This window comes from Panthera uncia, assembly GCF_023721935.1.
Source record: "Panthera uncia isolate 11264 chromosome D3 unlocalized genomic scaffold, Puncia_PCG_1.0 HiC_scaffold_8, whole genome shotgun sequence".
NCBI lineage: Eukaryota > Metazoa > Chordata > Mammalia > Carnivora > Felidae > Panthera > Panthera uncia.
The window spans coordinates 37,421,829-37,435,288 of NW_026057586.1; the positions used below are offsets into that span (position 1 = coordinate 37,421,829).

Below are 13,460 nucleotides of genomic sequence, written 5' to 3' on the forward strand. Positions count from 1 at the left end.
TTTCACACTGTGAGTTGAATAGTAGTGACAGAGACCGTATAGCCCACCAGGCAGAAAATATTCATGATGTGGCTCTTTACAGAAAAGGGAGCATTTGTCCTGTAGTCCTAGATATAAAGACATTTATAAATAGACACCCCATTTAGGCATCGGAGTACCTTTTTCTATTACTTTTTCTTTGAACATACCAGTCTAGGAGATAGGCATCTATAGAATTTATCATCCAAATGCAGATACTTTTGAGGGTGAAAGGGGGTGCTCATGAGACCATGCTCCCAGACAATGAAGTAAACCAGGACTATCCCAGACGCATGGGCCCTCTACCATAAGGGCTGGTAGCAAAAGAAGTTTCAAAGAACACTCAAGGTCTGCTTTTAGGTGTATGAAGCAAGCTCAGGTGACTCTCCTGGTCTCCTTGATTCTTTCTACTTTAATTGCCCTCAGACGCCTTTCTACTTCCTTCTGTCCCAGCTCTGGTCCTTGAAAAGCCCCGCTGCTTGGATACCACTCAGAGTTCAGGATCTCCATTTTCATTAGAGCAAAAGGAAAAAAGTTTACTCATCTCATTTAAATAAATTATTTCACATCACTACAAGTAAGAATTTTATACCTGCAAATTTCACTTGGTTTGATACCAAGATAACTCCTTAAAATGCTATCCTTTGTTAGTATTTAAGCTTTCTCTTCTCAAATAATTAAGAAATAACCATTAATCACAGCATTTATCACAATGACACCCCAAACCAAATATATTATCCATTGATTTGAGCTTTTAGTACTGAAACTTTTTTTTTTTTTTTTTTGGTAAAAATTTTTGGTGTTGGGGGAAAGAAATAAAACTAAAGATGTTTAGAGCATTTTTGGTGAAGTCTTGGACGTTTTACTCAGACTGTTCTCTGAACAACAGTAGCTCACAGCTTTGAAACCTCTGTGGATGGCTTTCCAAAGATTGCCATCTGGTGGAATTTCAGTTAATTGTTCCTTTGTTCTAGGGAGCTGCTGGAGGTGAGTGAACCTTGAAGGCATTAGAGAGACTCAGAATATCAGTGAGAGATAAGTGAAGTTCAAATGATAGGGTCTCAAACACAAACCCCAAACTGAAAAAAAAAAAAAATGAGGCTTTGAGTCTTTGTCTCCTTCCCAAATCCTCTCCGCTCCCTATTGTAAAGTCTGAGAATTTGCCTTGATTTTGATTATAAATAAATGAAATAGAATATTTGTTCACAAATAATACTGAATGTCCTGAGATTACTTGATTACATCTTGATATTCTCCCTTCACTTATCACTAACAATATCTCCAAAAGTAAACTTTAATTTGCTTGGCCATTTTTAGAGGAATTGCTGATAGCGGTTAATTAGCCCTTGATACACTTGAGAGATACATTATAGATTGAAAAATAATGTTTTAACGGAGAATGTTTATTGGAATACTTTAACTGTAAAATAGGATTTTGAAAATAAATTGTTACAAAGGCACCAATACTTCAATTCCATCAGTAGACAAGGATTCCCACACTATTTTATATTTAAACCCTACCTTGAGCATCCAGGCTCTCTCCCTGGCTGTCGAGATGAACCGTACCGTTGAGAAGTGGGATTCTGGGATAATAAGAAAGAGAAAAAGAACGTTTAATAGGATGAAAACATGGGAGCAAAGAGTTATAATTGAGTTCATTGGGTGTAGTTAGCTATGGAAAGGGACATCGAAACGCACACACAATAACAAAACACAGTTGGTTTTACCACAGGGGAGAGATTAAGTTAGGCAAGCAATAGGGTTCTCAGTCTCTATTTTAGATTAATTTTTAGGTTGATTATGGTTTGTGAGTATTTAGTATGTCAATTTTATGAAAGTAATTTCTTATCTTTTCACCTTTCCCTGTGATAGTCTGAAGCAATGAGAATTCATGTGTTAGCAGGAAGCAGAGCCTCTATGGGGTATCAAAGGTCAACATCAAACTTCCTGAAACTTCAGCTTATTTTCAGGGTTTATTTTTTTCAGAGTACGCTCCATGCCCAGCACAGAGTCCAACACAGGGCTTGAACTCACCACCCTGAGGATCAAGACCTGAGCGGAGATCAGGAGATGCTTAACCCACTGAGCCACCCAGGCATCCCTATTTCAGGTTTTAGATCTAGTATCAACACAGGCTTATTCTTCTAATCGGAAGATATTTTTTAATAGTTTAAAAATTTTTTAAATAAATTAAAAAAAATAATTTCTTTTTGAGAGACAGACAGAGCCAGCAGGAAAGGAACAGAGAGGGAGACACAGAATCTGAAGCAGACTCCAGGCTCTGAGCTGTCACCACGAGCCCTACACAGGGCTCGAACCCACAAACAGCGAGTTCCCGACCTGAGCCGAAGCCTGATCTTTAACCGACTGACCCACCCAGGTGCCTCAATAGTTTATTCATTTTTGAGACAGCATGTAAGCGCACATGCATGCACACACACACACACACACACACACACACACACAGTGGGGGAGTGGCACAGAGTGATAGGGAGACAGAGGATCAGAAGGGGCCTCCCTGCTATCAGCAGAAAGCCCGATCCAGGGCTGGAACTCACTAACCTTGAGATTGTGACCTGAACCAAAGTCAGACGCTTTACCTACTGAGTCACCCAGGTACCCCTAGTCAGAAGATTTTGAGAGGCTAGGCATTCTAAACAATGCCAGGATCCAACTTTAAAATATATACACCAACAAATGATAATTTGTGTCAATTAGCTATTTCTCTTCCAAACATGCTCTCGCTACGTGAAAAGACAGTAAACTGACGGAGGACGGATCTAATTCTTGAGGCTAAGAAATGTGTCTCAATTCCAGATTTTGAGGCTCCAGTGTCAGGGTGGGGAGTGGATGGTTACTGGGGAGACTGTTTATGGCTCAAGCTGGTGCTGCTGAAAAGGACCCAAGATGTATATGTGCACAAGCCTTAATGGTCTTTCCACCTCCCCAAGGAACACATCAGAAATGACTGTTGCCTTCCACGTAGGCCCTAACCCTGCACACTGCTCTTCTGAAATGGTCCTGTAACAGAAAATACAAATGCCTTTGGTGCCTACTTGGTTTTTTAAAAAGTCAATTGCATAAAAATAAAGTATTTGTGGCACACCCGATGCAATGTGATTAATCCTAGACACAGTTCTAGAGATGTTGCCAGGAGATTTAAAAAAAAAAAAAAAAGAGGCACTTTACACCTTTTCTATAAGGCAAAATGGAGATGGTAAGACAGTGCAAGGAAAAAAAAAAATAGAAACAAGATAGTAGGTGCTGAGAGAAGTAAAGGTAGGAGCTGATTTTTCAACGTTATACTCTTCAGTAATGGAGCTTAAAAGGCATTTGTAAATTTGGCTTGTTTAAAAAAAAAAATCAGAAAATTTAATATACATGGTCTTGAGGACCCAACTCTGGTAACAATTTTTTCTTTCCAAGAGAACAAGTAGAATTTCTTTAAATATTTTAGAGCAGAGTTTAACTGCATAGGTATTTCACATCTTTCCATAAATCTAACGATAGCTGATAAAAAAAAAAAAAATCAGACAAAAAAATCTGTTCCTATCCATGTCATTTTCCTAAGTCCTCCAATCTTCCAGCAATTAATTGAATTACACTAAGATTTTCATTTACCTTATTTAACTATGTTACCAGGGAAAGGACTGGCCACCCAGCTAGGAAGCAAGAGTACAAAAGTTCCAAGTTTACCTATAAACTAGATAATTCACCCTTTGAAAATTCAGGATTGGCTATATACAATTGGTCTTTTTCTGCTGACAATGACCCATTGCTCATTTTCCAACAGCTGTAATGGGTCAGTTTGAATGGGATCATTTACTGAAAACTATGCACCGATCATTTCACACATTTTATCTAATTTAATCTTCAAAATCTTAATACCAATTAAGAAACTGAGGCTCAGGGTGGTGGTGCCATATCCAGGATGGTGGATAGATGTCCATATCATGCATCTAGAAAGTGACCCTTTCTGACAAGAGTCTGACGGACTCATGTGTCTGCTCAGCCTTTCACCCATAGCATGTGCCACTGTAAAACCAGGCCTTCGCCATAGATTTGAAGGCCACAGACAGTCTTTGCTCTGCTCGTGGCAGAGAAGTGCTCAGTAAGGCACAACCTTGCAAGGTGTGTCTGTGATGTGCGACAGCAGCAAAGCAGTTCTTATCCATAAATTTCATACTTTATGTAAAAATTAAAAATGGAGCACAGTATAAATACAAAATAGAAAACTATGAGAAACATAGAAAACCTTTGAGACCTAGGGCCTGGCAAAGAGTTCTTAGCCTTGATACCCAAAACACAATCTATAAAAGGTAAAGTTAAATACACTGGACTTCATCAAAATTAAAAACTTTTGTCCCTGTGAATTGGATGTAAATACAAGGTATAAACTAGGAGAAAGTATTTGCAAACCATAGATCTCACAAGAGGACTAGTTTCTAGAATAAAGAGTTCTGAAAGCAATTAAAACAATTCAGTTGAAAAGTGGGCAAAAGATGTGAACAGGCATTTATCTGAAGGGGATATATAGTTAATAAGTATATGAAATGATATTTAACATTAGCCACTATGTGGGTGAAAATTAAAAACCGTAATGAGATATCACTACACACATAGCAGAATGGCTAAAATAAATAGTGACAACTTGAAATACTGATGAAGATGTGAAGAAACGAGAGCAGTCACATCACTTATAAGAATGTCTAAGGGTTCTGCTACCCTGCCAAACATTTTTGTTTTAACACACAACTACCATACAATCCACCAATTGTACCTCTAGGCATTTTTCCAAATTAAAATGTACGTTTACAGCGGTTTTGTTTGGTTTTAGCAGTAGTCAAAAGCCAGAGACAACCCAGACGTCCTTCAACAGGTTAACAGTTAGTCGAACTGTGGCACATCCCTACCACGGAATGCTACTTAGCAATAGAAAAGAACAATTCATACATACAACTTAGACCAATTTCCAGAGAATTATCCTGTGTGAAAAAAAGGCAATCCCCAAAGGCCATATACTGTATGATTACATTTATCTGACAGTCTCAAAATAAGTATAGAATTGGAGCACAGATTAATGGTTGTGGGGTAGAGAAAGAGAAGCAGGAGTGGCAGGAAGAGGGGGTGATTATAAAGAGGCAACATAAGGCATCCTTGTGATAGAAATGTTCTGTATCTTCAACACGTATTAGTGTCGATATCCTGGTTGTGATGTTATAAGTTTGTAAGTTGTTGGGACAACTGGGTGGCTCAGTCAGTTAAGTGTCCAACTCTTGATTTGGCTCCAATTGTCATCTCCCAGTCATAGGATCGAGCCCCCTGTTGGCCTCTGCATGGACAGTGTGGACCTGATTGTGATTCTCTCTCCCTTTTGCTCTCTGCACCTCCCCCCTCCCCAAATGACCAACATAAAAATATTAAGATGTTACCACAGAGGGGGAGAACAGAGTAAAGGGTATATGGGAGAGAGCTCCATATCAATCCTCACAAGTACATGTTAATGCACAATGATCTAAAAACAAAAAGTTTAATTCAAAAAAGATTGGCCAGTAATTACAATTGAGGGGGAAGCTCTCTTACTTTCTTACCTTTTTAGAGAAGAACAAAAGCCCCAAAACAGTGGGCAAGATGGGGTTAGGAATTTGTCCCACTTCGCACAGATCCAAGAAAAAAGCTCACCCACGGTTCTAGCATGCAGAAACCACTGCGAACAGTTCACTCTTGCCTACCTTAGAGTTCTCTATCATCCCCTTTTTTCACATTAACCTTAATAAACTTTCATTTAAAGTCAAAGTGTTGATACAAATACACTCAAAACCGGAACTAACTTCTAAGTAGTTTGTTATGCTCTGCATTTTTGAAACGATCTCTCCTACCTTCAGGTTCAGGCGATCCAAGAATTTCCAATTCCCACCCTTATTGGCTCAGGACTAGCATTTCATCTCCCACGGTTCTCGTAGATGACAAGGTAGGTGTTCTGTATTCTAAACCGGGTCACACTACAGAAGAGCACAACTGTAACCACCCCTACACAAGCATGAGCTTACAGGGTTTTCTTTTACGTTAGAAGAGACCACGTTGACTTCTACTCTTCCTATTTTAAGCGCTAGGCAGCTTCTCAGAAATGAGCCAGCCGCGGTCTCTTGGCCTGCTGGTTTTAACTGCAGAGAGCAGGTGTCTTTGTTAGAGTAAGAGTCACGACACAGCCAAACTCTTTAACAGAGCACATTCTCAGTTACTATAAAAGTCTATTTTCCTTCATCCTCTAGCAATTTCAAATCCTCTTTCTTTGAAGAAACTTGGAATTCTGGCATCCCATGTGTGGGGCATAGAGCATCTGTCCTAGCTTGAGAGTCCCCTCTAGAGACTGCTTCCATGTCTGGCCATATAGCCATAGGCACTTAAGAGGTCTCAGAATCAAGAAGGGGTTGTAAAGACTTTCCAATCATGCCCCACCATTGAAAGATCTCACTCTTTCTTCAGTGCCCTGTATCTAACCAGTGAGGCTTCTGATCAGTGCAAGGTTAAAGCATTCTCTGCACAAAAGAGATGGGAGTCACAGCCTCTCCAGTTGCTCCTGGCTGTATTTTCTGGGAAGGGGACACTGCTGGGACATGAACCGAGGTTTTCCCCTCCAGAGAAGGGCCAAGTGATCTCTGGACCTTCAGAATGAGCTGTATCCTCAATTCCAAACTCCTGGTGCTGCTGTGAGATATCGAATCACTCCAGTTATAAATCACATGCTTTAGTGTGGGAGGTCCACAACTTTCTAGGAATAAAGCAGAATGTAAGCATTAACAGAAAGTCACAGACTATTAATCCTTAGGCTGATCCTACTCCATATTAGCCTTCTGAAGAGTCCTGCCTCCGCCAAGCACCACCTCAATTATTGGCCTCGGTTGGGTGGGTTGGACTCAGGGCCTTCCCCAGAGCAGCAGCAGGAGGTCAAGAGCCCGCCCAGTTCAACTATCTCAGGGGACCGAGAGGCATGACTGCCGGGAAGCACAGAACTGAGCACACACCAGGGAAACCAAAACCAAATGAGATTATCTGGCAAGTAAAGGAGGTCAAATTACACTGACTCTTGGGCACTGAGTGTGGTACAACACATTCCTCTCCTTAAGCAAGGCAGACTACAAAATGACCCATATTGTATATTTAAGTGCTTTTGAAAAATTATAGCTGGCGGATAAAGGGATTTTGGTGGAATACATTAAGAACGGTAATGATGTTAAAACTTCTTTTGGTCGTGTGATTTAGGCTTCTATAAAAATAAAATATAATCCCCCCAAACGGTCTTAAGTCATAGCTATAATAAAATAGAAATTCAGTTATTTTCATACAAATGGAGCCTCACCCCCTCTTAGAATCCTCCTTTATCCATCTGCTACTTCCCATGCGAACCAGGATTAAAATAATTTGAGAGTGCCCTTTCTATTCTAGAATAGACTACTCACAGTGCTCAAGGCATGAAAGTAAAATAAAAAAGACAGACCTGAGAAACTACATGAGAAATGCCATATGTATTAATTCTGTGAAAGGTTCTTAATAATTACATGACTTCACTATCCTCTTATCTGTTTGTAATCAGATACCCTTGAAAATAGTTGGAATGGAAGAACGGCTCCTTTCCTCACAAGTTGACTGCTAATAACACGTAGCAGAATGTTCGTGAATAAAGAAAGTAGCACAGTGAATGGGATCAGATTCATTTTAAGAGCCCAGCATCCTAATTTAGCCTTTGGGTTATAGAAGCTAAATCCTCCCTTTACATGTGTCCTGTCTTTATGGTCTTATTCTTTTGACCACCCAAAGAAGAAATACAATAACAAAGTGGAAGTACTGAAAGGGTAACAGGAAATTTAATAAGACTTTGGTCATAGCAAGAAGGTTAGGATACCAGGTACGAAGGGTTGCTAAGACCTCTCTCAAAAGGTGGATAGCCATTGTCCACTTGTAGCGTTGTGTGGGAAGATTTTCAAACTAACATTTTCAGCAGTCTGTTAGAAGTGTTAAGTGGATGGAAACTTCTTGAAATACGTAGGATTATTTGCTTAGCCTCTACCCCCAGGTTTTCTGTTGGTGCTGGTGTGCATCCTATAACGCTCATGTAACCACCACCAACACTGTTTTGGTGGGGGGTCCTACTATGGGGTTTTCTAGAAGAGACCCACTTACAAAATATTTGGGGGCTGGATCAGTAATCATTAAATGGGGAAATTTAGGCTGAATTCCACTCACCTGGAATCTAGTGACGCTCCAGAACAGAAGTACTGATTATGTTATCAGGGATCAAACTTGGGTGGGTGGGTTGTGGAGCATAGGGAAACAAACCCCCATCTATTCTAAGAACTAAATCTGGGCCAAATACCCAACTTGAAATGTTTCCTGAAGACTTTTCTTTCCACAATTATGCAGGTCTATAGCTCTTCCTGTTTTTTGTAGTCTATTGGTTTATTAACACGAATACGACATGCACATAAGCAGTCTGTTATTTTCTTCACTGGGCAGCCTGGCATTGGGATTGGGGACTGATGGCCAGCTGGGCTGCTCTTTCCACAAGGGCTCTGAGGTGCTTGCAGGAGACGTTGTGAGCAATCTCTACACAGTAAGATTTGTTGCACATCAGCAGCACTTCAAGCTTCTTGATGTTGTGGACCAGAAACTTGTGGAAGGCACTGGAGAGCGTGTGCTTGGTTTTCTTGTTGCTCCTGTAGTCAATGTCGGGCACAAGATCGTGCCCTTGAACCTTCTGTGTACCCTATTGTCAGTGCCTCTGGATTTCCACCAACTGTGCTTAATTTTGACACCTCGTTCTGACTGGTGCCAGATGAACTTCTTGGCCCTCTTTTTACCAAACTTGGGCTTCACCAAAGGCCTGGGGGCGGCAGTGGTCCCGACCAGGAGCTGGCTTCTACCCCTGCAGGCAGCACCGGGGAAGAGGATGGCTCTCCATTTTGTAAAAATGTTTCACAGACATCATCTCACTCAGATCTTGAAATCTCAATTCTTTCTCCACAGGTTCACTGTGCTCGCCTTTTGGCTACTGCCTTTTGCTCCTTGATTTTTCTTCCTTAGAAACTCTCATCTGCTATGGAGTTGCAGAGCCCTCTAAATCAGCTTTTCCCCAGATGGTGCCCCTCACTCTCTGCCTTCCAGGGGGTGTTTTTAGACATTCCCTCCTGGTCATCTCCCTCCACCTCAAAGAAATTAAATACTACCGAATAGATTTTATCTGTTAGGGTAGAGCTTTAGACGGCCACAAACCACTGTAATATCTGATTTTTGTCCCCATTGAGAGGGCATGCTCCAATCCAACTGAACAAAAATATCACGCAACGTCTCTGGGCTGAGATGTAGGGATACAACCAGGAACCAGGTGGGCCCTGTCCTCCTACTCGGTTAGATACAAAACCCTTTTTTGCTTAACCCCTAAAAAGAGTCATCAATCACAGGAACTTATTGTAGGAAATCACACAGCTGATCAAGGATAGAGCTGGGACCCAAACTCTGGTCTTCTGAGTTTCAAATCACATGCTCTTCCTATGAATCTGTTCTGACCCATTCTCCTTTTTTCTCCCCTTAGCTCAGGCTTTCTTTGCATTTTAAAATTCAATTTCCTATTTTTGGAGCAACAGAGCACCACATTTTAATCTTCATAATTTTTTTATGCAGTTCCTAATCACTCATTTGTGTAACATTTATTGAACCCATGAGAACAGTTACCGCTTACGTGTGGCTTCTATGTGTCAGGTGCGGTCCTAAGTGTGTTCCCTGAATCAGCTCATTTACTTCCGCTGTAACATTCTGAGGGATGTGATTTCTTATTTTCATCTTACAGCTACATGGAGGCTTGTGGCAGGGCCAGGACTTGGGACCTCGTGAACATCATGTTACACACCTTTTATGTCCTAGGCACCCTGCTAGGTGCCGGGGCTCTAAAGGGTGAGAAATTTACAGTGCAGCCATCCAGGGGCTAATAGACACACTCATAACTATACCATGAGGCTGTGAATGCAAGCATATTGACAGGGAGGGTCAAGAACAAAAAGGAAAAATGTATGACTGCTGTTTCCTGGATGATCTGTAGGATTTGAAGGCCATTGTTTTCCTCATTCTGAAAATTAGAGAAAAAGAAGTATTTTCCTGCTCAGGTTCCTTTATGGCAGTGCTTTTCAGATTTCGAGTCAGCCAGGAATCTTAAAATTCAAATTATGATTCTATAGGCCTGGGGTGGGGTCTGAGACTCTGTCTTTCTAGAAACTTCTAGATGCTGCTGCTGGTCCAGGAACCACACTCTGAGTTGCACAGAATCTGTTCTCAGAGCTCTTCCCACAATCTGCTATGTGCTGATCGGGGCTGCACTTAGATGGGCCATCCACTCAGACGATTCCAACTGATGTAAACTCATTTATAGCTCAGACCTTGTCACCAAAGATGGATCAAAGCAAAATTTAGGAGGTAAAGTCCATCCTTGGGACACATTTTTCCTTGCTCCACTGCTCCCCCCCAACATCCCTAATCCCCCAGTGGTCACGTACTTATCAAGAGTTTCAGGTCCTTAGAGAAAGTTCTCTGCTTTCCAAGAGGATGTGTAGCTAATTAACTAATCTGTGCAAATGCGTTGGGGAGTGCTAATCACAACCATTTGTTATTTCTTCTCCTGCTGACCCAAATGGCTGGTTCTGGCTTTGGTTACACTGGTGCCCTCAATGAAGCCATGTTTATCTTCCCTTGCATAGGGAAGGGACTCAGCTGAATTTACTGCACATACATCCAGTGTGCTTGAGACACACGAGGATGCTCAGGTGAGCTAAGTAGTCTCTCTAAAACAAAAAGGGAGCAAAAAAAAAAAAAAACACTTAAGTTTGCAGAAGCTAACTCTTTTGGTAACTCTAGTATACTTGAACTGTCATTTTGCCTAAAAGAATCAGGTTCAAAGTAGGTTTTGAGATTGCCAGCACTTTCTAACAACACTCCTGGACAAGTCATGACTTCTCCAGGTGCACTTGCATTTTTTTTTTTTTTCCTAACTTTTAATGTTTATTTTTGGCAGAGAGGGAGACACAGAATCTGAAGCAGGCACCCGGCTCTGACTGTCAGCACAGAGCTTGATGTGGGGCTTGAACTCACAAACCAAAAGACCTGAAGTCAGATGCTTCACCAACTGATCCACCCAGGTGCACCTCCCCCTCCCCCGCCTTTTTAAATTTTAACTTGCATATTCAAACTGAGGGAAAAGAAGCAAATATTCTGACATGAATGGTAAGAGTCCTCATCGGTGATGGGCTGTATACCAAAATGGACTTATCAACCCATTTTTTGAAACCCCATTCATCTTTCCATGGGAAATAGGAGGCTGTTACAATTTAATAGCTTTATGAACAAAAGGGAACTTTGAGGGCTACGTGGAGAATCCAACTCTCCTTTGTAAATCCGCCTGGTATAAAGGGCACTGGACCTGGAATAAATTCCCTGGGACTGAGGTTCTCCCCCTTATGTGAACTGTGCATATACCATTTAAACTCCAGGCTCCAGTTTTTATGGTTTCATGTCAAGTGCAGCTACTTAGAGTGTTTGTGCTACATAGAAGCATCCTTTACTGCAAATTTCTCTGTAAATGGGAAACACTCATGATCATCATCACTATTAAATAATTGGGTTTGAACCACATCTCCCTTGTCAATTGGATCTGAATATTAGTTACAGGATCAGGAAGTTGAAGTACAATCAATTATGGCAAAAACCAACGGCTTGGAAAGAATGGGAGAGAATGCCCATCTGAAGGGATCTTGTGGGTGTGGCCTTGAGCAGGACCCTCACTCACAATAGGTGAAGCCTCTTGTGCTGCCTCTTCTGTAGTCCGTGACCTCAGCAGGTTCCACGGCTTGACCACAGATCTATTAAGGTTGGCAGTGGAGGGAGGGAAAAAAAAAAAAAAAAAAGCAAAGCACAAAGCTGTCTTTTGATCACAAGTAGAACTTTCCCTGTTAGCTTTAGGTCAAATGCTAGTTAGATCAGGCCATTGTAGGGATTTCACGCTTAGCAGACATGACTGCACTGAATGCAGGGTTTTAAGATTCTTCTTTCTTTCAAATCTTTTCAAATCTTCCTAGAGAAGCTAGTTTTTCTGCCTTTTGGTTCCTCCCCATCCCACAAGGTGCTTCCTTTCTGCTCCCCATGGGGAGATCTACCACACCCCCTGGTCTTCCCAGGAGCACAAGGTGCTGGAGAGCCAGGAGGAGGAGGGCCTCTTGTGTCTGCCTGTACTTTGGGGCAGCTCAGTACAACTCACTGCTGGACTGGATCAGTAGTCCCGCTTGTCCAGGTCTTCCCTGATCTCTAACAGGGTAAGATCTACGACCTGTGTATAGCTCAGCCCAGGCCCACTGAGGGAGAGAGGACCAAATACTGACAACCAGGCGTGTGGGGAAAAGGGAGCTCAGCAGGCGATCTGAGTGGATGCTCTTTAAAATGTGCCTGCTCTGCCAGAAATCCCACCACTTTCCTATTTGGATCTACAATGGCCTCATACGTCAGAAGCTTAAATCCTACCACTACTTCTGCCCTGTTGCAATTTAAATAATTCACAGTGCTAACGTGCTATTGAAATGATTTATTTTCCTCATGTTTTGAAAAGCTCATGGGTTCTCTGAAGTACAGTTCCCATTACATTTCCTATTATAGTTCATTCTAAGAGATGGATTCACAACTACCTTTTGGAGCGCTGGGATATCTTGTGGGGGAAGCAGAGGGAAAGGGAAGATACCCTCCTAATCGAGGAGGCTAGAGGTCACAGGTGAATTGAGTTGTTTGCATTGCACCTAAAGCAGAGTTGGGACACAACCCATGTCCCCCCACAATCAATTTAAGTTGACTTGTTAATAAGAACAGTAAGAATGATGTGGTGCCTAACTTGCAAAGATTGTGTAAGCAGAGGAGAGGCCAGCATTCTTGGTCTTAACTCCTAACTCATGCTTATTTGTCTTTTGAAGATTTTGGTAGATATTACTGCTTCCTCTTTGAGTGTCTTCTTTCTCTAAAACTTTAATTCCTCATCAATGGAATTTAACTTCCTCTTAGTTTTTTAAGCTCTAGAGCCTCTGTTCATGATCTTTAGAAGATAATTTTTTCAGATAGGGAAATCAAAGTATGAAAGTCTCCCCACGCCATACAAAAGTAACAATAACACAGTTATTAACTACTTAACTTTCAAAAACAAACTCCCCAAAATGTGAAAAACCAAAAAATACACGTGGCTTTTAGATTCCAAGAGCAACGCTCAAACCACAAAGCCTCATACGAGTTGAGTGTTAAAGGTCTCTTTCCTTTGGGAGGGGCCACAAACCCCATGGGAAAATATGACTCAAAAGGACTTGGGCTTGAGGTCACAGTGTACAGAACACAATTGTTCTCCCCATCCTGCATGGCTCACCTGC

General features: G+C 41.5%; 1 protein-coding gene across 5 annotated transcripts in view; it reads right to left on the reverse strand.

The window, feature by feature from the left end:
* The window catches only part of MAPRE2 (microtubule associated protein RP/EB family member 2), a 157,743-nt gene that overhangs the window by 129,206 nt on the left and 15,077 nt on the right, over positions 1-13,460 (reverse strand). For 4 of the 5 annotated variants that reach the window (XM_049620224.1, XM_049620221.1, XM_049620223.1 and 1 more), the window contains one exon: positions 1,540-1,601. The exons of the other annotated variant lie outside the window; for it this stretch is intronic. Coding sequence is in view for 1 of the 4 variants with exons in the window: in XM_049620221.1 (XP_049476178.1) it covers positions 1,540-1,601 (62 nt within the window). In the remaining 3 variants the exon portion in view is untranslated. The remainder of the gene's footprint in view (positions 1-1,539; positions 1,602-13,460) is intronic. 5 annotated transcript variants of the gene reach the window in all.